The 26,642-nt window shown below is 36.2% G+C and overlaps 1 protein-coding gene across 9 annotated transcripts in view; it reads left to right on the forward strand.

The window, feature by feature from the left end:
* The window catches only part of GPC5 (glypican 5), a 1,583,243-nt gene that overhangs the window by 508,199 nt on the left and 1,048,402 nt on the right, over positions 1-26,642 (forward strand). For 2 of the 9 annotated variants that reach the window (XR_015138296.1, XM_086330183.1), the window contains exon 6: positions 4,239-4,865. The exons of the other annotated variants lie outside the window; for them this stretch is intronic. Coding sequence is in view for 1 of the 2 variants with exons in the window: in XM_086330183.1 (XP_086186309.1) it covers positions 4,239-4,272 (34 nt within the window). In the remaining variant the exon portion in view is untranslated. Of the gene's footprint in view, positions 1-4,238; positions 4,866-26,642 lie in introns of those variants that run through there. 9 annotated transcript variants of the gene reach the window in all.

Here is a 26,642-nt window from a genome sequence, read left to right on the forward strand (position 1 = left end):
TTTCACTTTTTACTTTCATGCATTGGAGAAGGAAATGGCAACCCGCTCCAGTGTTCTTGCCTGGAGAATCCCAGGGACGGTGGAGCCTGGTGGGCTGCCATCTCTGGGGTCGCACAGAGTTGGACACGACTGAAGCGACTTAGCAGTAGCAGCAGCAGCAGATTCTATTACATAATAAAGGAAAATGCTTATAGCTCACAAATTACAGAAGAGAAAACACCGTGTTTTATACAGATAACTGCAGGAAGCAGAAATGAAGTGCAGAAGATATTGACTTTGTGCTATCATTCTTTTATTTTTAAAGAAATATCAGAAACAAAGATGGAATGAAAATATTACAGTGTAAGATGTTCTCAAAAAAAAAGCACAGTGAGCAAGGAACATTGAGAAGACAAATGAATGGCAGAATTTTCAGATATGAAAAGCCCTGGATAGTAAACCATTTTTGTTACCATTCCTGAAAGATTTATGTAAAGTCATTTTTTCGCCAATTAAACACATGAATCAAAAACTAAACTTTGGAGAAATAAGAATATAAATGTTCTGTCAAAACGGCACAGTAATAAATGTAAATCAAGATTCAATTCTAATTTTTTTAAATTGTACACTCTAAATGTGAATCAGAATGTGATTGCCGTAAGAGAAGATGTATGACCTAAAAGGAATAACTTAACAATTACAATCTGAATTTAAAATATAGGAGGATTTGGCAAGAAGATTTGGTAAGATGAGAGAAATTATTATTTTTTTAAATGTCCCTTCTTATATATAGTATTTAAGATAATGAAAGTGAAATTTGCTCAGTCGTGTCTGACTCCTTGCAACCCCATGGACTATAGAGTCCATGGAATTCTCCAGGCCAGAATCCTAGAGTGGGTATCCTTTCCCTTCTCCAGGGGTTCTTCCCAACCCAGGGATTAAACCCAGGTCTCCCGCATTGCAGGCTGATTCTTTACCATCTGAGCCACAAGGGAAGCCCATATAAAATAGATTTGGTGTTATTCATTAGATTATTAGGAAAATATACATTTGAATATCCCTGGTGGCTCAGATGGTAAAGAACCCATCTACAGTGAAGAGACCTGAGTTTGATCCCTGGGAAGATCTTCTGGAGAAGGAAATGGCAACCCACTCCAATATTCTTGCCTGGAGCATCCCCATGCACAGAGGAGCCTTGTGGGCTACAGTCTGTGGGGTCACAAAGAGATGGACATGACTGAGTGAGTAAGCACACAAAGCTTCTAAGGCGTTTAAGAAAGGATATGCACAGTTTAGATTACACAAGAAATGACATAGAATTTGATCAGCAAAATATGGCAAATATATAAGAGCAAAATATGAAAAAATAAGATGACAAAAGTAAAGCTAAATATATCATTTGGGAGAACAATTTTGATAGATAATTGATCTCTCATTTGAGTAAAAAAAAAATTGATCTCTCATTTGAGTCAAAAATAATAATAAAAGCTGAGCAGAAGCCTGTGGGCCCTCTCAGATACAAATACTGTCTTTAAATGGACACCCCCCATTTCTTGTTTGTAGGAAATAAGATTTATTCAAACTCTTTGACTTTCTCTGACGGCAGATAAAAACAATTACTAATCAGGGAAGGAAGGGGATGCAGAAAAAGAGGTCAGGCAAGAAACAGTAGTGCAGCCTTAGAGCAGGGTCCTGATTCTTCCCCAAGGAATATACATAGTATCTTTGAGTTCTTCTGCAAGAACCAAGGCCCGCATCCAGGTGGAGGTTGGCAACTTCAGGCTGAGCAGAGGATTCCTGGAACACTGCCCTGTTGCTTCACCATCCACCAATTAGAAGAAAATCAAACACCCTGGAGCCCTCACACCAAATTTTGCCTATGAAAACTTCTCCTCCAAAATTACTGGGGAGTTTAAGGTTTTTGAGCATGAGCCACCTGTTCTCCTTGCTTGGCCCTGCAGTGAACCTCTCTCTGCTCTAAACCCTGACATTTCATTTTGTTTGGTCTTGCCATGCATCGGGCACATGAACTTGTCTTTGGTTAAAAAAACTTAAAAAACAAACATCTTCTATGTCAGGGAGGACTTCTAAGTTCTTCTGGCTACTCTAAAAATTAAATTGACATGTGACTTATTACCAGGAGAAAATCAAACAGAAGTTGAGTAACATGTATGCACGATAGAGATCTATAAAAATTAAATATTTCACCAAAATGGCCAAAATTCATACTATATTCAGCTAAAGATGAAAGAGAATGTTAGGCTGGAGGGCAAACTGGTTTGGGATTTCAAAGGGGAGGAAGCCAATTCACTTGGAGAAGCAAATATTGGGTAAACAAATGTTTGCAGGGACACACAGAGACATGAGACTATGAGGAGACTGTGACCTCTAGCCTGTCCAAGTTTTCCCCACCACACCTGCCCATATTCTTTGTTGATATCTCTGGTAATAGATCTTTTCCGGGAATGTTACTAAAAGGGGAATCCCTTCCAGGGCCTGAGAATGGGCTCTTTTCTTTTTTTTTTATTGAGAGTGGGCTCTTACCTAACATTTGGAAATTAATTTTCCTAGGAGACACATGTACTGACAAAGTATAAGGCTTTGTTGGGAAGGGCTGCCCAGGTGAACAGTGGTGGGATAAGTGAACCTAGGAGAACTCTTCTGCCATGTGGCTCACAGTCTCAGGTTTTATGGTAACAGGGTTGGTTTCTGAGTTGTCTCTGGACAATCATCCTGCTGATGCCCATACTTGGTCTGACTCAGGGTCTCTCTTGGTGGTGCACACATCTGTCAGCCAAGATGTATTCCAGCAAGAAGGATTCTGGGAGGTTGGTAGTACTTAACAGGGCTTGAAATCTCCTCCTCCCTTTTGGCTCCTCTGGAATTCTTCTGGTTGGTGGTAGCTTGTTAGTTCCCTGTTCCTTATTGGGACCTCTTGTGAAATAATCCATGCAAGCAGTCATTATCATGACTGGCAAGGACGGTGGTTTCAGTCAATGATTCCCTAACAGGACCAGGTTTTTTACACAAGTTCTTATAGGCAGGTAAGAGGAGGTAATAAGGAAGATGTTGAGTTATGTATTTCTTAAAAATGTTCAGTCTAAATTAATCCTTGTATCAAAGGGATGTATTTTGGGGTAGCAAATCTTGCTCCCCTACAATTGTTAGTACAAGAAAAATCCAAATTAAAGGGATTTAGAGAATATAAAGAAAGAAGATGGAAAAATAGATACACTAAGTAAGTGTAAGATAAATTAAAACAGTGATCAGAATACTAAAAAAGCAGTATAATGGTTAATTTTTAAAAGCACTAAGAATGAATCACTTTATTGCTGGAGCATACACCTGGCAACAAAATCATGACAACATTCAAGCACTTTTATGTGCTGAATAATGTGATATTTAAAGGTCATGCATCATTTAATAAAACTGCTTGCAGACAATATATAGGAGCATAAGATTCAAATAGTAATAGGAGCTGTGAATGCACTGCTCAGTTTTACCCCTAAAATATATAATTGGATATGGAGAAGCTGAACAATATAACAATTAGGGTTGATTAAACAAATAGTGAACTCAATATCCTCCAAACATATATAATAACTAGGAATGTCCCCTGGACATATATAAAAATACCTGCATATTAAGCATCTGCACAAATATTTGTAGGAATTATAGAAGGCATGACTATAGTCACACTCAAATATAAAATAAGTTTATAATAGTGCATGATTTAACTTCTCAAGGAAAACTCAGAGACAATAACAAAGCTTTTGATATATGACTATTAACCACTGCCTTATTTATAATAGCAAAATAGTTACCAAAATGATTGATTAAAATCCTTCCAATTTTATTACTATTTATCTTTTAGAAGTTGTCAAATATTATTTGTGTATGCACTGAAGATTATGTGTGAGCAAAAACTTTTGCCAAAGAATATACTAATTTCATTCTTATTAAATTTTATTTTAATCTTTATAAGGTTATTGGTTATTAGAATGAATGATAATAGAAATTTTGTCTCTTATTTATTTGTGTAGTTATACCTATATGCCAGAATACTGGAGCGGGTAAACATTCTCTTCTCCAGGGTATCTTCCCAACCCAGGGAATGAACCCAGGTCTCCCACATTGCGAGTGGATTCTTTACTAGCTTAGCCACCAGGGAAGCCCAAGGATAATGGAGTGGGTAGCCTATTCCTTCCCCAGCGATTCTTCCCAATCCAGGAATTGAACTGGCGTCTCCTGCATTGCAGGTGGATTCTTTACCAGCTGAGCTACCATGTATAGATGTAAGAGTTGGACCATAAAGAAAGCTGAGCACTAAAGAATTGATGTTTTGGTATTGGAGAAGACTCTTGAGAGGCCCCTTGGACTGCAAGGAGATCAAGCCAGTCCATCCTAAAGGAAATCAGTCCTGAATATTCATTGGAAGGATTGATGCTGAAGCTGAAGCTCTGATACTTTGACCACTTGATATGAAGAACTGACTCCTTGGAAATGACCCTGATGCTGGGAAAGACTGAAGGCAGGAGGAGAAGGGGATGACAGAGGATGAGATGGTTGGATGGCATCACTGACTAGATAGACATGAGTTTGAGCAAGCTCTGGGAGTTGGTGATGGACAGGGAAGCCTGGAATGCTTGCAGTCTTTAGGATTGCAAACAGTCAGACACGACTGAGTGACTGAACTGACCTGTATTCCAAAATTTTGGAAATTGAGGAAAGGGTTGTATTTAAATATTTTATTTGCGACCTGAATAGTTGAATTTAAGATGTTACCTTTCTTAGTAAGATTTGGATAATTTCACAATGACTTCTACTTTTGTTCTTGTTGTTCAGTATCGTTATCCTTTAAAATAAACTTTCCCTTTGTGAGTGTTTGCAAGTTTGCAGAATTCAATTTTCAGCACCATGAACAAGAACTTGGTTTCCCGTTTCAATGCTACTATTTATACATAATAGTAGTATATGAGATCTTTAGCAAAATAAATGTAGGTGCTATGAAATATAGTTGAAAGTGAGTAAAATTTTGTTTAAAGTTTACTTTTAAGTAACACTAAGTGCCATTACAATCTTAAAAGATCATGTGTTAAAATTAAGCACTTACAAAATGCTGATTAAACAATAAAATATTAAAATTTTCATTTTCAAGTCAAACATGCATATTGGGGAAGGATACTTGGAACCACTGTTCTGTATGTTTGATTCTGGGATTCTGATATTGAAGCTATCAACACAAATTACATCAGACTACTGGAGTGGGTAGCCGTTCCCTTTCCAAGGGATCTTCCCAACCCAGGGATCTAAGCCACGTCTTGCGCATTGTAGGCAGATTCTTTACCTTCTGAGCCACGAGGTAAGCCCAAACACATCTCTACAGTTCATTTTTATCTTAATTTTCAAATAAAATGTCAATGACTTTTTTGGATATTACTTTGCAAAATACAGAAACTATACAAAAAATTTTTTTTAAGTTTTTTTTCTGCTCAGTTTTGTTTTCTAATTTCTTAATGAACATATAGCCCTTGGACAAGTATTACTATGAATTTAAACAATTAAATGAAAGTCTTAGGTGAGCATCAATTACACAGACATTCATTTAGCTAATTCTCTAGCTGTTGGGTATAAATACCTGCAATAAGGGAGGCAATTGGAGAGAAGATAATAGAAAAACAAATAAAGACAAAAGCAGGACCTTTAAGAAGGTGCTTTTAGAATCACTGCTAGTTACTCTTTGAAATTGTTACTTCATTTCACTAAAACCACAGTTTCTTTAAAACTTTTGGATTTCCTAAAAGTTCAATTATTTTAGGACCCCATGGCATAAAAAATAAAAATATATCAGATGACACCTGTTATTCATTCAGATATTTTTGCTTTTTCTTGATTTTTCATCTTTTATTTCCCCATTCCATCTTCTACCCTCCCCTACCCTCATTTTTTTCTCTTCTATTTTTCTTTCCCCAGAGACTTTCTTTCTCTTCATTCCATTCCTACTCCACATATCATATAATTTTAATTCACCTCAAATTCATGCTAAAACTCTTAAGTTCACAAATAAGAATTATTTAAATAATTAAGATATTTAAATATCAACAATAATCAGTTGGTTAAAGGACAAAATGAATGCATTTCTCAAAAATGTAAGGAACTAAACATAGATTCAGATGTTAAATTTCTGTCAATTTTGACAATATACACCTTTCAAATTAAAATATAATTTCTAAATTCACTTGTTATTTGATGTTGCTTTCCACATTTCCTCTGAAAAATCATTCTATAGCTGACTTTAAATGTGCTTGAAGCATTTGTATTTTAGCTGTATTTTCAGAAACTGCCAGTTTTCACTATTGAGTAAAGGTGTCAGCATTGAAACACTCCTGCTGAGGTAGATGATTCTCTTCTAGATCTACTCAGCCCCAGGGGAAAGAGGGCATCTTCTCACCTTACAACCCTAGTTTGCATGAACTTTAATCTCCCCAGGCTTGTTACAGAAAAGACAAAGGAAGTGGCTGTTCAGGGTAGATTACCAAGTGTAGGAATGATGTCTGTTCAGCATTTCCCTCTGTATCACAATAGAAAAAGTAAAAGAAAAGAGTGAAATTAAAACAAAAAAGATGGAGGGTGGAGTTAAACACAATTATTTTAGTTATAATAAAGATTTAAGGACACAAGATTTCTCATATGTTATCAAGAGTGTCATTTTCAGTGGCCTTGCTTATATCACAAAAAGGAATGATTTTAGTTTCATTATGATTTAATCAAATTTAAATCTCAGTTCAGTTGCTCAGTCGTGCCTGACTCTGCAACCCCATGGAGAGCATGCCAGGCTTCCCTGTCCCATCACCAACTCTGGAGCTTGCTCAGTGATTCAACAATGTAAATTCCCATGTGTTGTGGAAGACTTAGAAGTTCAAGTAAATCATTTAAGTGAGGAAAAATCATTCAAAACTTAGTTAAAAAAATTCAGGTAGTTTAGATCACTGTGAAAGTGAAAGTCGCTCAGTCGTGTCTGACTCTGTGACCCCATGGACTATACAGTCCATGGAATTCTCCAGACCAGAATACTGGAGTGGGTAGCCTTTCCCTTAATTTTACTATAAAAAATGAAAAATGTATAGCATTGTAATAAATGGTTTTTCCCATTAGAAATGCAGTTTAATAAATATTATCCATGTATCTGTAATATTCAGAGTAAAGTCATAGTTTTCAAAAAGGCAAACAACTAAGTTTCTAAATGTCACTGTTGGTGAATCTTATACTCTTAAACACACAGTCATTAAGGCACTTTTTATAGAAGTATAGATACAGGAAATGGCATATTTAAGTTATTATATTGAAATCAGGGTGATATTTTTCAAGGAATTTCTGGTTTTTTAGCTCATGTAGAAGAGCAATCTGCAAAGGAGACTGAAAAAGAGCAGTCACTGAAAAAGGAGGACAGAAAAGTATGCTGTGTCACAGGAGACAAATTAGAAAGGATAGATGACTAGAGAGGTGAGGCCAGAAAGTGACCATGGGATTTGACAACATGAAGATCATTAGAAACTCTGGAAAGTATCCATTCTGGAGGATTTGTGTCATAGAAATTTAATAAGGGAATTGAAAGTATTAATATGAGATTAAAAATTGGAGACAGGAAATTTGGCTGGATGGGACCCAAAGAGGTTGGAGAAGATGGAGGATATCTGTGTTTGTTTATTTTTTTATTAGTTTATGTGGAAGATACTGATGTTGGTTTCTATGGTCAGTGAGCAGGAGATGGACAACACAGAACAGAGAGTCTCTAAGGTAAGAAGCAAGTACCTTCATAAGACCAGAAGGATTGGCCTCAGAGAGGCAGAAAGGCATCTTCTTTACTGAAAAATGAGGAAAGGAAAAGATCAGTGTGGCTACAGGTATATATGTGAAGTTGTCCATGGACAGTGTTTCTCTCTACTGTAGAATCCCTTTATTTGGAAATTATAAATAATTTTCTTCGGCAAAGCCAGTAATGTTAATTACCTTTAACATGTTAGGTTTTAATTTTTTTATTTGTATTCAATATATGAGCCTTTCTTTGTCATTGTTGATATTCTGATAATTTGCACATTTTCTCCTATATTGCCATTCAGATTTTAAGCTTAGTACCTCTAATACCTTTCTCAAAACTGAAGCCCATGTATTGATTTAATTTTCATAATATTAGTATATCATGATTTACTAAGAGAATATTCATTTTATACCTTTTTAGATGCTCCATTGATAAAGACTATATATTACAAGTTATATGGCCTAAAACACTACATCAGATACTCACATTTACTGGAGTAGATTGAATATCTGTTTTCTGTTTTTCATTCTATTACTATTCATACTTTCCTGAAGATAAAGAATTCCCTTATGCACTATACAGTCTGAAATGCTTCAAGAACAAGATGATGGTTCATTAGCAAAGGAGTAGATAAAACTACTTAAACAATGATGGCAATTCCTATCCTGATCCTTAATTTATCACTCCTGAGAGTTTTCTACAGGAGTGAAAGATGATGGAATAGTATTTAAAATATTGCAAAGTAAGGAGAGAAATTCAACCATCCTAAGCCCTTATGAAATTATCATAGTGCTTAATTTCATGGGCTAGCCTTTATCTTTATGATTATAATTATGATGAAGTGTATGTATTACTGAAAAGCATAAGACATGACATGTATGCTGCTGCTGCTGCTAAGTCGCTTCAGTCGTGTCTGACTCTGTGTGATCCCATAGACACTAGCCCACCAGGCTCCCCCGTCCCTGGGATTCTCCAGGCAAGAACACTGGAGTGGGTTGCCATTTCCTTCTCCAATGCGTGAAAGTGAAAAGTGAAAGGGAAGTCGCTCAGTCGTGTCTGACTCTAGCGACCCCATGGACTGCAGCCTACCAGGCTCCTCCGTCCATGGGATTTTCCAGGCAAGAGTACTGGAGTAGGGTGCCATTGCCTTCTCTGCATGACATGTATAGTACAGTTAATTTTACCAATACTATTAGTGTTTTCATGAATGAAAACTCTTTAGGACACAGTGAATAAGGTTCATCATCACTCGGAGTCTTCATACTAGAGATACATATTCTGGAAAACATATTACATGTATGTATCTTGCATGCATACAAGATATTAATTGTATATAATAATTATGACCACATGGATTATAGCCCACCAATCTCCTCTGTACATGGAATTTTACAGGCATGAATACTAGGGTGGGTTGCCATTTCCTACTCCATGGGATCTTCCTGATCCATGGACTGAACCCATGTCTTTTGTGTTTCCTGCATTGGCAAGTGGATTCTTTGCCACCACACCATCTTGGAAGCCCATAATATTAATATATTTGAATGAATTTTCTTTTGGCTTTTTGCTTAACCAGTTATGTTTGAAGAACACAGTCTTGATGAATTTATTTAAATTGGCCAAAGTACCAATTTAGAAAGAGATATAAATTTACCTAAGTTAGGATTTATAGTAATAGATATGATGCTGTCCTTTAAGCTTAAAGACATATGATGAATGTACAGCTTCTAACTTATTTTTTGGTTCAGTCACAAACGGTAAGATTGTAAATGTTCTGAAATCTGTATAGTTTTAATATATTAATTACATAGATTTTTGTGCAGTCTCATATCTTCAACTCATTGTTTTTCTTCAGTCATTTTCATTTAGATTATACATGTGTAAGATGATTTGTTTTTGAAAATATGTCCTCTCCCTTTTACACGGTAACGGGATGAAGCAGTAGTAGATGTATTACCATGATTCTGTCAAGTTAGTACAGGGTCAAACACTTTTTTGTTGCCAATAATAGGAGACTTGCTTAAGGTGCTTGCTGGAAAGAATAAAAAAGGTAAAGAAGGAATGAATGTAAAGTCCTAGTGTTATAGGTAAGAAGAAGAAACAGATCACAGAAGGTAAGATAATGGCAGAAAAAAGAAATGAGAATTGCTTGTTGCGACCATCTACCTGTAAAATGTAAGCACTATGAAAGTACCACAGCAGAGAGGTTGCCAAGACGTGGATGGCATCACTTCAGCTCTCCAGGAACCATTTTCCTTTTCAGTGCAAACGGAAGAGTTAAACAAGATGCTGGTTAGGTGCCTCCCTCCTAGCTCTCAACTTCTGTGGTTGGAGTTGGTACCTTTCTATGGTTCCACATGTAGCTGGTTAAGAATGAAATGGCAAAGTATATGTGAGCTACCTCGAGTTATATAGAGACAAAAGGCCTGGCAAATCATATTATTGGAATAAATACTAGTAAGGATTTCCACAACCAGGATTAATTAATAAAGCTCAAGAAATCAAACATACCTTATGAGAGGCTTGAAACATTTAGGACAATGTTCACATTAAACAATAAATGAGAAGTAAGCACTCTTTTTTTGCTAGTTTTCTTTTTTAATTAGCATGAAATGAAAACATTTATGTATTCTTATTTTTGGCATAGACCCTGCACAATTTTGTTCAAAATATAAGAATATGAGAATGTTAATGTGTATATATATCAATCAACACATATGTAAGCATGTATGTATTGATAATATGACATATATATATGAGTCAATGAGCAGTACCTTGTTAAAGTTGATTTATTTCTCACAATAACCATATAACATATATAGTACAGCTTGTCTAATAATGTCCATCCAGATTAACATTGAGAGTAGAATGGTGAGTTGCAAGGAATAGGAGAGAAGAAAATATATCAGTGATGGTCAAAGGGTGCAAAGTTTTATTTATGCAATATAAATAAGTTCTGGAAATCTACAATATAGTACCTATAGCTAACAATACTATCAGTTCAGTTCAGTTGCTCAGTCGTGTCCGACTCTTTGTGACCCCATGGACTACAGCACGCCAAGTCTCCCTGTCCATCACCAACTCCCAGAGTCTATTCAAACTCATGTCCACTGAGTCGGGGATGCCATCCAACCATCTCATCCTCTGTCATCCCTTCTCCTGCCTTCAATCTTTCCCAGCATCAGGGTCTTTTCAAATGAGTCAGTTCTTTGCATCGGGTGGCCAAAGTATTGGCGTTTCAGCTTCACCATCAATCCTTCCAATGAATATTCAGGACTGATTTCCTTCAGGATGGACTGGTTTGATCTCCTTGCAGTCCAAGGGATTCTCAATAGTCTTCTCTAACACCACCATTCAAAAGCATCAATTCTTTGGTGCTCAACTCTCTTTATAGTCCAACTCTCACATCCATACATGACTACTGGAAAAACCATTGCCTTGACTAGATAGACCTTAGTTGGCAAATTAACGTCTCTGCTTTTTAATATGCTGTTTAGGTTGGTCATAACTTTTCTTCCAAGGAGCAAGCGTCTTTTAATTTCATGGCTGCAGTCACCATCTGTAGTGATTTTGGAGCCCCCCAAAATAAAGTCTGACACTGTTTCCACTGTTTCCCCATCTATTTGCCATGAAGTGATGGGACCAGATGCCATGATCTTAGTTTTTTGAATGTCAACTTTTAAGCCAACTTTTTCACTGTCCTCTTTCATTTTCATCAAGAGACTCTTTAGTTCTTTTTCGCTTTCTGCCATAAGGGTGGTGTCATCTGCATATCTGATATTGTTGGTATTTCTCCCGGCAATCTTGATACAATACCATATTGTACACTTAAAAGTTTCTAAGATAGCAGGTCTTATGTTTTGTTCTTACCACATACACACAAGTAAGGAGCAGGAGATCATTGTGAGGTCATGAATATGTATATAACTTGATGGTGGTGATAGTTTCAAGGGTGTATACTTATCACCAAACTTACTGAGTTGTATACATTAAATATGGTTTTTCCAGTAGTCATCTATGGATGTGAGAGTTGGACTATAAAGAAAGCTGAGGACCAAAGAATTGATGCTTTTGAACTGGGTGCTGGAGAAGACTCTTGAGAGTCCCTTGGACTGCAAGGAGATCAAACCAGTCAATCCTAAAAGAAATCAGTTATGAATACTCATTGAAAGGACTGATGCTGAAGCTGAAACTCCAATACTTTGACCACCCAATGGGAAGAACTGACTCATTGGAAAAGACCCTGATGCTGGGAAAAATCAAAGGCAGGTAGAAAAGGAGACGACAGAGGATGAGATGGTTGGATGGCGTCACCAACTTGATGGACATGAGTTTAAGCAAGTTCTGACAGTTGGTGCTGGACAGGGAAGCCTGCTGTGCTGCAGTGCCTGGGGTTGCAAAGAGCAGGCATGATTCAGAGACTGAACTGAACATTAAATATACACTATGTTTACATATATCATGCCTCAATAAAGTTGTTTATAAGAATTGATTGGAAATTCCACCCCCCCCCAAAAAAAAGAGCTATGGAATGCTGAGAAATTCATTTTTGTTTCAGGGTGTTTTTTTTTTTCTTTCTTTTTGTGAGAAACCATTCCTAGCTTTGATATTCTTATTAATTCCAGAGAAAGCACTCATTTGTAAAGGGGACAAAAAAGGAAACTAAGTGATCATTGTACTTGTAAAATCAGTAAATAATCAAAAAAATAAAATGATAAGTTTTCAAGATGTTGGTTTGTTAATCTATAATCACTGTTATTCTGTAATTTATTTTATACCAAAAGGGGGGGCAAATAGATGCAGTATTTTCTTTTATATTAATAAATTATGGATTCATTTAAAATGTCTTTCTTTTTGGAAATTATATGCAATTGGCATAGACAATCTAGAAAAATTAGAGTCATTTGAGAAAGCATTACTATTTCTCCAAATCCAGTCTTCACTGTCAGTGGTTTGATGTATTTCCTTCCTGTGTTTCTAGGAACACTTTTGCACACTGATTAAAAGCATGGACTCTTTAGCCAGGCTGGCATTAAATTCAAAATCACCAAATTTGGGGCAAGTTATTAAATGCCTCTATGCCTCAGTGTCTTCACCTATAAAATATGAATGTTAATGTTATCCACATCCGTGTGTTCTCTTGTTGATTAATTGAGTTTAAATATGCAAACTACTTGAAGAACTGCCTGGAACATACTAAAGAAACAAAGTTGGTGACACCTGTACCGTCTCTAGGAGATTCCCAATTTAGACTTCTAGTCTTAAACTATTTATTAGCGGCCCCCTTTTCCCTGTTAGTAATAGCCTGAATGGACAATAAATATGGTCACCTTGCACTTGAAAATGATTTATTAAGTTTTCTAGGCATAGTTTTCATATAGCTGAAATAATATTGCTTGTGTCACCTAATATAGTAGAGTCATAGTTTTCCCAAGATATTTTTTACAAATAATTAAAAAAATAATTTTTAATGTTTGTATATTATTGCCTAGAATTAATATGCCATAATTTGCTGATGTTTGCTCAATTTTTTAAGAATTTTGCTCAGCAACATAATGCCATGATGCATTTCTTTGTCCCACTGTTTGGACTACTCATCTGTGGACTACTTACCATGGTAAGATTTAAATTATTGAGTCAAAAATAACAAGCATTTGTCAGGATTTTGATAATGGTATATATCTGCAGTCATAGAGAATTTCAAAAAATAGCTTAAGTAAGAAAAAAGGCAACCAAACTCTGTTTGCCCAAACTTTTGCTGAAACTGCATTTCAGGGTTGACATCACATAGAAACTTAGGCTGATTCTTTCATTTGACCTTTATTTGCTGACTGCCTTCCTTATCTTGTGTTGGCAGTTATATTTAAGTTTCTCATCTGCTTGGTATTCCTACACTGTATCATGGCTGTCATTTTGTGCTAATTTTCCATAAATTATCTAGCAAAAACAAACCACTCAATAACAAAGAATGAATTGAGAGTATGCCCCTTTGACTTATGATTTCTGGAACTGGAGATCTCCTGTGACTGAAGGAAAATATTCAACATGTCAGTGTTATGTCAAACATCAGTTCTGAAATTATCAGGTAATCTCAAATCTCTGAGGGTGTTGCTGTGGGTTCCAGGAGATTTGCAGTGTTGTTTTAAAGGAAATAGAAAATGTCAGACTTGTGTCTCCAAGGTTTGGTCTCCTGAGTAATGGATGCTGTGTGTCCTTTATTGGATGCCCTTTTGTCTGCATAGAGTGGAAATATTCAGTCTGTGTCTGGAATCTTTGCTCTCCCAGTTGATTCTAATTAGCCTTGACAATTTCATGCCTTCCCTTGGTCTGCATTTTCCAAGAATAGTAACCTTGTTTTTGTAGCTCCCCTTAGCACACAATAAGGCACTTTTTCATGGTAATTAATATTTTATTATACCATTAAATACCTATGTTAAAAGGGTTACCTTATTTTCAAAAAGAACTGAGATTTTGGAAAACTTCAGATGTAATGGATTAGTAGTATTAATAGATGATGCCAAAGGAATAAAGGAGAGGCCACAGATTATGGAGACATGTTTCTGGGCCATTGTAAGGACTTTGAATTTCCCTCTGATGAAAATGGTATCTACTGAAAAGTTTTAAGCAGAGAAGTGGCACAATCTGAAATTATGCTTAATATGATCTCTCTGATTCTTGTGATGAGAAAAGGTAAAGGGGATCAATGGCTTAAGCTGGGGTCCAGGTAGGAGTCTTTTGTCCTGATCAGATAAGGGAAAAAGAATGATACAGACTAGAATGATCATGTTGGAAATGGGCCCTCAGGTCTGAATCTGGATACTTTCAGTAGAACCTATAGGAGTTTTTAATGCTATCTTGAGTTCACTCAATATTTGATAAGGGATGTAGGATGTTTTTCCTTCTTTTTGCCACTAACAATTCTCAGTATCTAGTGTTATGACTTGGAATGTGATATATAATTGCATTTATTAAATATTTATTTTCTCTTGAAATTTTACTTTAATGATATTATTGTGGTAATCAATTATAAAACATATGAAATGAATTTTATAATTAATTGGATCAATTATTTCCTTTCCAAACTTAGGATTTGTAACTTCCTAATGCTTTTTTTTTTAAGCTCATGAAATTTTTATTTTTTTAAAAAATCATTAGTTTAACATGGTAAATCATTTCCCAAGAAATCAGAATAGATTCTACTTTTTTTTTTTAATAGAGTAGCGTGGAAACTTACATTACCATATGTAAAACGGATAACCAATGGGAATTTGCTGTGTGACTCAGGGAACTCAAATAGGAGCTCTGTAACAACCTAGAGGGGTGGGATGAGGAGAGAGATGGGAGGGAGGTTCAAGCGGAAGGGGATATAGGTCTACCTACGACTGATTCATGTTGATATTTGGCAGAAAACAACAAAATTCTGTAAAGCAATTATCCTTCAATTAAAAGATAAATTAATTTTTAAAATTCTAATTCTTGAAAGTTTAATTTTAATTACTTTTCCCCAGTATGTACCCACATATCCTTGAGTAAATTATTATTGGTAGGACAAATCAGTGGAATATACAGAGTTGTCATCCCTTCTCATTTAACTTTGATACAGAATCTGATAGATAAGATGTTTTTGGTCATAGTCTTATTATAAAAGCTCAATGTCTTCTAACATATTAACACAGCAGAAGAAAGCTCTAAAGTAAGCCTCATATAGTTCACTTTTAAATAACTTTTCTTCTCTTTATATATTAATAAGATATTTTCTTTATTCTTGAGGTTTTGGAATTTTAGCTAGTTTTTCTGTCTAGATATAGGTCTTTACTGGTTTCTTACTACTACCACTAGAATCTGGCTAGTTCTTTTCTTCTTCATAGTTAAGTTACAGCTTTGATTATTGTTTCAGATCAAGGTACTCTGTTTCTTTATCAGGTTCACAAATTATTCTTAAGTCAGAACTCTTATCTCTGGCGTTTCATCAACCGTCTTTTCTGTCATTATTTTATCTCTTTCTTCTCCGCCCTAGGCCCTGATTCAGTTGCTGCTTGAGCTTTTCAGGGTATCAATTTTGTTCTCCATGGAAACCATGTGGAAAATTTTGCTATTGCAAAATTAGTTTTCATGTAAACCTTGTAATCTCACCCATCTCCTATTTTGCCATTTGGGCCCATTTTGTCGTTATAACTTTCAGCTCCTTTTTCATAAATGACCTGCCTTTGTCATACTCTTCATAGTTTCAGTAGTTTAAAGCAATTTTCTAAATCTTTCTTCTTGTTCAAAGTAAAATAATTTTTAGGGATATTCTTCCTCAAGTCTTCAAAATGATATTATCTTTCTTGTTTTTGCAGGGTAGTTTTTAGTTGTGTGTGTTTTCTGTTATATTTTCCCCATCTCTTTACCTAGAAGGTAGTGACATTTATTCAAAACCAAGTTATTTAATAAAAAATAAATAGCCACTTTTCCAACAGTTTGTTTACCTTTGAAATGGTGGCTGAGCTTCTTTTAACCAAAACTGGAGTAGAATAAGTTGACATGCATATTCTCTCAGTAACCAGCAAGCATTTATTGGAATAGCTCAGCTAAGCTAGGGTGCATGCCTGTTGTATGCTGTCTGGTCCAAGGTATGAGACATATTACAGTGCTCAGCCTGCACATGTAGTGGGTGGCCAGACTTGATGGCAAAAATGAGTACTTTTTGTAAATGATATATTTTACAGATTTTGACTGGAGATTCTAAAGGAAGGCTGTATTTTATTCTGAAATTAATTTAAAATTGTCTGTTGGTTCGGTGCAAGTCACTTGTTATCCTTGTTCCCTAAATTTCATTGAAATCTTTGTGTAATAAATAGCAAAGATATAATGTGGGAAAAGAAAGGGAAGATAGGAAAAAGAGGCTGAGTTCTTGCTGGGAAGAGAGGGGTGGGGATCAGGAAGGCAGCAGCAGCAAAGGGCACAAAGATGCTGGGGAGACTGTGTGATTAAGATCTGCGTTACTCAGGTTATAGTCGCTTCTGGCACCTAGGCTCCTCTATTGCTTCACTCAACAAGACTTTTCTTGAGGGACTGTCTAGGACCTGGCAGGATCTTTCTGCATCTTGCTCTTTTATTGGAGCTTGTCTCTCAAGGTGTCTTTACTGTGTATGTTTTCCATTGTTCAGTTGTGTCTGACTCTTTGTGACCCCACGGACTGTCACCCACCAGGCTCCTCTGTCCATGGGATTCTCCAGGCAAAAATACTGGAGCCGGTTGCCAATCCCTATTCCAGGGGATCTTCCTGACTCAGAGATCAAACCCACATCTCTTGTCTCCTGCATTGAAGGTGGATTCTTTACCACTAGCGCCACCGGGGAAGCCCTGGTGTCTATATTAGGCCCCTCAAAAAACAGGACTGGGGCTGTAGAAGAACATGTGCTCCTTCTCAGGGCTTCTGCAGGGGGAACTCAGTGACAGCTAGGGAGAGCCAACTGTCATGGTTCCTGATTGTTCTATGAAGGAAATTTCTCTCCTGTGAAGTAACATGGATGGGAAGGTTTAACTTAATTGTTTTTACAGTTGATCTACATATTGAGAGTCAGTTTTAGGATTTAGTGTTTATGTTGTTTGCTCTGTTTTACTCATTTCTTCCTTTTTGTTTCTAATGAGAAACGTAGATGAGATTCCATCTCAAACTACCATTCAGAAACTATTTAATACTGGACTGAAACAGCATTAAGACGAAATTATACATTCATGGGATTTGTAACCAACTTCAGAAATGTTGAGAGATGTCATAAGAACCCGCTCTGGAAAAGGAAATATATGTCCTGAAAGTTATTTTTTTGTTTGTTTACTTTTGTGTCAGTCATACATTCACTCAGATAACAAATCTATTTTGAGCTTTCATATTCCAGGCATTTTGCTAAGGCCTGAAACTAGAGGATGATTTAGACAGAAACAGTACTTGATCTCAAGAATTTATAGTTTAGAAGGGAGTTAGAGGCACTAAACAAATCATTGTACAGTTAATTACTTAACTACAATAATGATACATGTATCCCAGAAACTAAAGTGTTAGCAAGCAATAGTTAACAAGAGCATATAACCTAAGAGAGACACCCTAGTTGGCAAATAGTTTAGTTTCTTAGTTGGCAAATTTGTTTCCTGTGGCTACTGTAGAAATTACCAGTGAGTGACTTACAACCACAAAAATGTGATAGCTATCAGTTTGGAGGTCAGAAGTGTTAAATCCGTATTGGGACAAAATCAAATTTCAGTAAGGCCATGGTTCTAGGGAAGAATTCATTCCTTGGCTCTTTAAGCTTCCAGCGTCCATAGGTTTGTGGTAACATTACTCCAATCCCTGCTTGGTGGAACTTTTGCCTTCTGTTTAAAAAAAAAAAAAAAGTCTCCCTCCATCTTTCTCTTAAAGGGATACGTGCTGTTCTGTTTAGGGCCCACACAGATAAACTAGGGTAATCTATCTCAGAATCTCAAACTGAGTCACATTAGCAAAGCTTCTTTTAAAGCTTAGCTTTAGCTTTAGTGACTGGGGAAAGGAATAGAAGTTGCTAGGCAGGGGTAACAAAATGTAAATCCTGATGGACTTTTCATTTAAGCAGACATCATATGAGTGACGGAGAAGGCAATGGCATCCCACTCCAGTACTCTTGCCTGGAAAATCCCATGGACAGAGGAACCTGGTAGGCTACAGTCCATGGGGTAGCTGAGGGTTGGACATGACTGAGCAACTTCACTTTCACTTTTCACTTTCATGCATTGGAGAAGGAAATGGCAACCCACTCCAGTGTTCTTGCCTGGAGAATCCCAGGGATGGGGGAGCCTGGTGGGCTGCCATCTATGGGGTTGCACAGAGTCGGCACGACTGAAGCGACTTAGCAGCAGCAGCAGCAGCAGCATGTAAGTGACTGAAGGAAAGCATATAGAGTGAGGGAGAGATTGGCCAAATTTGCCTCAAGGTACAGAATCAGCAGGTCGTCTGACCCAGGAACACCCATTCTATCTGGATTCTGCAGGCTGTTAAGAAGCCTCCTGCTTTCTGTGTATGCATATATTTTTCACATACCCAGTTGGCCAAGTGTGTTCCCAGAGTAACCACAAGTATAGGAATCTTAGCGTCCTAGGCATGTATAATTCTATGGAACTAGGTCCAGCTGTTTTCTGCATAGCACAACTGGGCTTGCCAAGAAAGAGCTGGAGAAGCAATTTTCTCATATATGCAAGTGGACACAAATTAGAGTCCATCACACAAGTTGATTGTTTTCTCAGGACTATTTGACACCAGGAATTTGGCTATGGTGGAGTTAAGATGAGGCAGGGACAGAAAGCTCAATTATTTCCCAACTCCTCCTTCCTCTTCATAATAACTATGACTTGAAACCTATCAATTTTTATTTTGAGATTCAACAGACCAAAAAATGGAATGGCTGAACAGAATTTTAAATTGGGATTGGAAACAGGGTTGAAACTGGATTTTCAAACTAATGTGTTATACTCAAATTCGAATTGTTTTCTATATACTAATTACTCCCCAGTTACTTTCCTTAAGAAAAATTATTTACAAATCTTTTAACGTGTCATATCTCTTTTATGGGCCCAGGAAGTCCACCTTTTTTGCTATTGAAAATGAAGGTAAGGAAAATGAATATGGAAACAGTAGTGTAAGTGTGTGTATATTTTTGTTGTTCAGTCACTCAGTCATGTCTGACTATTTGCGATCCCATAAACAGCAGCATGACAGGCTTCCCTGTCCTTCACCATCTCCAAGAGCTTGCTGAAACTCATGTCCATTCAGTTGGTGATGCCATCCAACCATCTCATTCTCTGTCGCCCCCTTCTCCTACTGCCTACAATCTTGCCCAGCACCGGGGTCTTTCCCAATGAGTCAGTTCTTTGCATCAGGTGGCCAAAGTTTTGGAGTTTCAGCTTCAGCATCAGTCCTTCCAATGAATATTCAGGATTGATTTCCTTTAGGATTGACAGGTTGGATCTCTTTGCAGTCCAAGGGATTCTCAAGAGTCTTCTCCAACACCACAGTTCAAAAGCATTAATTCTTCGGCGTTCAGCTTTCTTTATGGTCCAACACTCACATTCAAATATGACTTCTGGAAAAACCATAGCTTTGACTAGACAGACCTTTGTCAGTAAAGTAATGTCTCTGCTTTTTAGTATACTGTCTAGGTTTGTCATAGCTTTTCTTCCAAGGATCAAGGATCTTTTAATTTCTTGGCGGCAGTCACCATCTGCAGTGATTTTGGAGCCTAAGAAAATAAAGTCTCTCACTGTTTCCTCATCTATTTGCCATGAAATGATGGGACTGGATGCCATGGTATTCCTTTTTGAATATTGAGTTTTAAGCCAGTTTTTGCACTCTCTTCTTTCATTTTCATCAAGAGGCTCTTCAGTTTATCTTCACTTTCTGCCATAAGGATGGTGTCATCTGCATATCTGAAGTTATTGATATTATTCCTGGCAATCTTGATTCCAGCTAGTGTTTCATCCATTCCAACATTTTCCATGTTTTACTCTGCATATAATGAGCGAGGTGACAATATACAGCCTTGATATACTCCGTTCCCAATGGAACCAGTCCATTGCCCCATGTCCAATTCTAACTGTTGCTTCTTGATCTGCATAGAGATTTCTCAGGAGGCAGGTAAGGTGGTCTGGTGTTCCCATCTCTTTAAGAATTTTGCACTGTTTGTTGTGATTCACAAGTCAAAGGCTTTGGCATAGTCAAATAAAGCAGAAGTAGTTTAGCAGCAGCAGTAGTGTAGTCAATAAAGCCAAAGTAGATGTTTTTCTGGGACTCTTTTGGTTTTCCTATGATCCAGTGGATGATGGTAATTTGACTTCTGGTTCCTCTGCCTTTTCTAAATCCAGCTTGAACACCTGGAAGTTCTCAGTTCACATACTGTTGAAACCTGGCTTGGAGAATTTTGAGCATTACTTGGCTAGCATGTAAGATGAGTGCAATTATGCAGTAGTTTGAACATAGTTTGGCATTGCCTTTCTTTGGGATTGGAATGAAAACTGACCTTTTTCCAGTCCTGTGGCCACTGCTGAGTTTTCCAACTTTGCTGGCATGTTGAGTGCAGCACTTTTACTGTGTAGGATTGTAGAAAACAGCACAGTTCTTCAGAAGAGATTCTTTAATTTCAAGTCACTTTGACCTTGAGATTCTACCACAGTAGTTCAACCCGTTACCCAGAGAATATATGCTCTTTCAGTGGAGAAATAAATAATAATTAACAATAAAAAAATAAATTGAGTAACATTATCCATCTGCTCTTCTAATTTCTCCAAGGCTATATTTTTCTCCAAGTCAGATAACCAGGTCACAGTTGAAATGCCTACTCAGAACTATAATATCACTCAGGCAGTTTTAAACAAAGATTCATATAACAAAATGCCATGTGTACTTATATCCTTGAAAACTTTGCAGTTGCTATTGATGTTAGCTTTTGTTCAGTTCAGTTAAGTTGTCCAGTCATGTCAAAATCTTTGTGACCCCATGGACTGCAGCACGCCAGGCTTCCCTGTCCATCACCAACTCCCAGAGTTTGCTCAAACTCATGTGCTTCAAGTCAGTGACGGCATCCAACCATCTTATCCTCTGTCATCCCCTTCTTCTCCTGCCTTCAATCTTTCCCAGCACCAGGGTCTTTTCAAATGATTCAGTTCTTCGCATCAGGTGGCCAAAGTATTGGAGCTTCAGTATCAGTCCTTCCAATGAATATTCAGGCCTGATATCTTTTAGGATTGCCTGGTTTGATCTCCCTGCAGTCCAAGGGACTCTCAAGAGTCTTCTCCAGCACCACAGTTCAAAAGCATCAATTCTTCAATGTTCAGCTTTCTTTATGGTCCAACTCTCACATCCATACATGACTATTGGAAAAACCAGAGCTTTGACTAGATGGACTTTTGTCGGCTTTTGTTGTATTGCTCATTGTCTCTTGCTTAAAGACTTATACATTCTGCTTGAAAGTTTACAGATAACCTTAAAAAATGCCTGCTAACACATGTAGATACAACTGTCACTAAGTAGTAAGACCTAGTATTTGAATTTCACTTTTCCTCTGATAAAGAGTCTTATGGCTAAGTTTTAGACGGAAATGTAGTTTCCTTCCTATGTCTCCTAATATAATTTTTACCTGTTTCCCTTCATTATTCTGTCATTTTGCCCTTGTTTTACAGTGTCTGTGCCTTTTATTGTAGGTCATCTCAAAGACTTTTTTTTTTTTTAAATATACAGTGCATAAGTATGAAATGATGAAATAAACCTACTACTTCTTCATTGGCTTTAAAAGATACTTGGTTGGACTAGATGACCTCTGAGGTCCTTTCCAGCTCTAAATTTATGTTACTGTCAACAAAGACATACACAAAATCTATTAACTTATATGCCAGGAGATGAATGCAAAGTACTATATTCTTGATATAGGTATATTTCTTCTTGAAAACAGAGCACTAGATTCAGCAACCTGCTAAGGGCCCTCACCTTTATGGTGATAAAACAGGTGAACCAAATGCTCAAAAAAACAAAAAAAAAACAAAACTCAGTTTAAATATCTCTGCACTTCTGAACAGCAACAAAAAAAATTAGAAACAGAAAAAAAGAAGAGCTTGATTATTTCTTTTGAGGCATTTTATAAATTTGAATAACTAAGCTTAGCTTGATGAGTGTAGCTAATTTAATGAAATTAGTCACATTTGAATATTGTCACAATCTTGCTGCAACATTAGCATTAAGTGTGATTAAAATTTATTTTGTGTGCCTTTATGGGTCCTAAAGCATCAGCTGTCAACACTTTCATAATAAACTAGCCTTTCAAAGATTTCAGGAAACTTTTACATTCAGAGCAGGAGGTTGGGCCCTTGCCTCAGAGCTGAACACATCATTTTCAAGATATATTTTCTGTTTGTATGAATTTAGAACATAAGACATTATCAATATCATTGTTTCTTTTGCTAGTAAGAGAAAAGCCATTGAAAATATAGGAAATTCTAGGTACTGTGTCCTGAAAATTTCCAAAAAGCTGATTAAAATATTTCCTTAAGGCCACCTGAATTATAACAGAAAAATAAATGAGAAAACCCAAGGTAGAATTTAAGAGATGTGTTTGTAAAATATAAATATTATAATAAATAAAATTTTCCCTGAAGAAAAATAGAATATGACATCAATGAGAGAGGTCTGAATGTGAAGAGTATTGATCAACTGAATTTCAAGGGAAAATTTGTTTTCATTTAAGCAGCGTCCAGTTTATTTACAAAGCTCTGTGCAGTGGTGTAATAGTGTGTAAAAGTTGCTTCAGTCGTGTTCATCTCTTTGCAACCCCGTAGACTATAGCCCGCCAGCCTGCTCTGTCTATAGGATTCTCCAGGCAAGAATACTGCAGTGAGTTGCCAGGAGATCTTCCCAACCCAGGGATCAACACGTGTCTTATGTCTCCTGCATTGACAGATGGGTTCTTTACCACTATTGCCATCTGGGAAACCCTGGTGTAAAAGTGTATCCCCCAAATTCATCTTGGCTGGAACCTCAGGAGGTAGCCCTGTTTGGAAATATGTCTTTGCAGATACAAGTAAAGTAAGAATCTAATGGGGTCACCCTAGCATGGACCCTAAATCCAATGTGACAGAAAAGGACAGACAGACACATAGAGAAGAAGGTGATCTAAAAATGTAGGCAGAAATTGGATTAATGCAGCTACAAGCCAAAGAATTACATGGACTGTTGGGAGTCTCCAGAAGCTGGGAAGAGGTAGGAGAGAATTCTCTAGGGGCTTCAAAGGGAGTATAGTCTTTCAACACCTTGATTTCAGAAGGCTAGCCCCCAGATCAACTATGGTAGTTTGCTACTGTGATCCTAGGAAACTACTACACTCTGATATTCAAAGTTTCTTTCTCTCTGATTTTATTATGTTGGTGCTATTATGATTATAATTATAATTATAGTTATAATTATATATAAATATTATAACTATAATATATAGTTATATATTACTATATATACTATATTATATAACAATTACATATATATATACTATATTATATAATATATAATATAACTATATACATAATATATAGTTATATATTACTATATATATACTATATTATATAGTATATATTATATACTATATACTATATTACTATATATATTATAATATAATGTATTATATATAGTATATAATATAGTATATACTATAATATATTAGTATATACTCTATATTATATGATAATTACTATATATACACTATATTATATAATATATAACTATATACATAATATATATTTAGATTATATATTCCTATATATACTATATACTATAGTATATAGTTATTATATATTATATAATATTATTATAGTTATAATTATATTATTACTATAATTATAATTATATTTATAATTCAGGTGGCCTTAAGGAAATATTTTAATCAGCTTTTTGGAAAATTTCAGTACACAGTACCTAAAATTTCCTATTTTTTCAATGGCTTTTCTCTTACTAGCAAAAGAAACAATGATATTGATAATGTGTTATATTCTCAGTCATATCTGACTCTGTGACCCTATGGACTGTAGCCCACCAGGCTCCTCTGTCTGTGGGATTTTTCAGGCAAGAATACTTGAATGGGTTGCCATTTCTTCCTCCAGGGGATCTTCCCCACCCAGAGATTGAACCCATGTCTCCTGCATTGGCAGGAGGGTTCTTTATCACTAAGCCACAAAATACACTCTGATTTTATTCTGTTATGTAAGAAATTTGAGTTTGTTTATGCATGGTATGTTTGTAATCTTAAAATTATATTGTATAACTAATTTTACAGTATTTTTTAAATAGCTTATAATTTTATTTCTGGTTTAGTTGATGCTGATGTCAATTACATTTCTAAAATTATCTAAAAAAGGTATACAAGATTGTAGGAACTTGTAGGATTTTGGTATGTCCCTAATAAAGTTTACTTAAATGAAATTTATACCCTAAATCATTTTGGCTGAGTTTTTGGCTCAAAATAGTATTTAACTCATTTTTCTTAGATAATAGTTATCTGCTAAATAACATTTTACTTCCACATATTTATATCAAACAGTGAAGTGAGACAAAAATCAGTGCAAAGTGGTGATTATCAATCATCACAAATGCATGAAAGACAGCATATATCTTACTGAGAAGAGTTTAATTTTGAAATGTGTGACTTGGAAAATGGAAGTTAGTATAGCATTTCATAACTAATATAACAGTATGCACAGCTGATTGTATTAGAACTGATCTTTTAAATTTAAAGTTACTTTGAATCAAATGAGGATAATTATAAGATAAGGCAAATATTTATTACACATTTGCTTTGAATTTTTAATTCAAAAATTTATGACTGTAAAACAGAGCTTTGCTATAGCTATTTATCCTTTCTTAGTAAGATTGGGAACAGGCTTAGGAGAAGGCTAAAGGTAGAACTATTTTTTACATAGGGGAAGGTTCACTTTTAATAATTTTTTTTAATTTTATTTAATTTTTAAACTTTACATAATTGTATTAGTTTTGCCAAATATCAAAATGAATCCGACACAGGTATAAAGGTGTTCCCCATCCTGAACCCTCCTCCTTCCTCCCTCCCCATACCATCCCTCTGGGTTGTCCCAGTGCACTAGCCCCAAGCATCCAGTATCGTACATCGAACCTGGACTGGCATCTCGTTTCATACATGATATTTTACATGTTTCAATGCCCTTCTCCCAAATCTTCCCACCCTCTCCCTCTCCCATAGAGTCCATAAAACTGTTCTATACATCAGTGTCTCTTTTGCTGTCTCGTATACAGGGTTATTGTTACCATCTTTCTAAATTCCATATATATGCGTTATTATACTGTATTGGTGTTTTTCCTTCTGGCTTACTTCACTCTGTATAATAGGCTCCAGTTTCATCCACCTCATTAGAACTGATTCAAATGTATTCTTTTTAATGGCTGAGTAATACTCCATTGTGTATATGTACCACAGCTTTCTTATCCATTCATCTGCTGATGGGCATCTAGGTTGCTTCCATGTCTTGGCTATTATAAACAGTGCTGCGATGAACATTGGGGTACATGTGTCTCTTTCCCTTCTGGTTTCCTCAGTGTGTATGCCCAGCAGTGGGATTGCTGGATCATAAGGCAGTTCTATTTCCAGTTTTTTAAGGAATCTCCACACTGTTCTCCATAGTGGCTGTACTAGTTTGCATTCCCACCAACAGTGTAAGAGGGTTCCCTTTTCTCCACACCCTCTCCAGCATTTATTATCTGTAGACTTTTGGATCTCAGCCATTCTGACTGGTGTGAAATGGTACCTCATAGTGGTTTTGATTTGCATTTCTCTGATAATGAGTGATGTTGAGCATCTTTTCATGTGTTTGTTAGCCCTCTGTATGTCTTCTTTGGAGAAATGTCTATTTAGATCTTTGGCCCATTTTTTGATTGGGTCATCTATTTTTCTGGAGTTGAGCTGTAGGAGTTGCTTGTATATTTTTGAGATTAGTTGTTTGTCGGTTGCTTCATTTGCTATTATTTTCTCCCATTCTGAAGGCTGTCTTTTCACCTTGCTGATAGTTTCCTTTGTTGTGCAGAAGCTTTTAAGGTTAATTAGGTCCCATTTGTTTATTTTTGCTTTTATTTCCAATATTCTGGGAGGTGGGTCATAGAGGATCCTGCTGTGATTTATGTCAGAGAGTGTTTTGCCTATGTTCTCCTCTAGGAGTTTTATAGTTCCTGGTCTTAGGTTTAGATCTTTAATCCATTTTGAGTTTATTTTTGTGTATGGTGTTAGAAAGTGGTCTAGTTTCATTCTTTTACAAGTGGTTGACCAGATTTCCCAGC

This window comes from Bos grunniens, chromosome 12 (assembly GCF_055505025.1).
Source record: "Bos grunniens cultivar Pamir isolate PY7600 chromosome 12, Bosgru_T2T1.0, whole genome shotgun sequence".
NCBI lineage: Eukaryota > Metazoa > Chordata > Mammalia > Artiodactyla > Bovidae > Bos > Bos grunniens.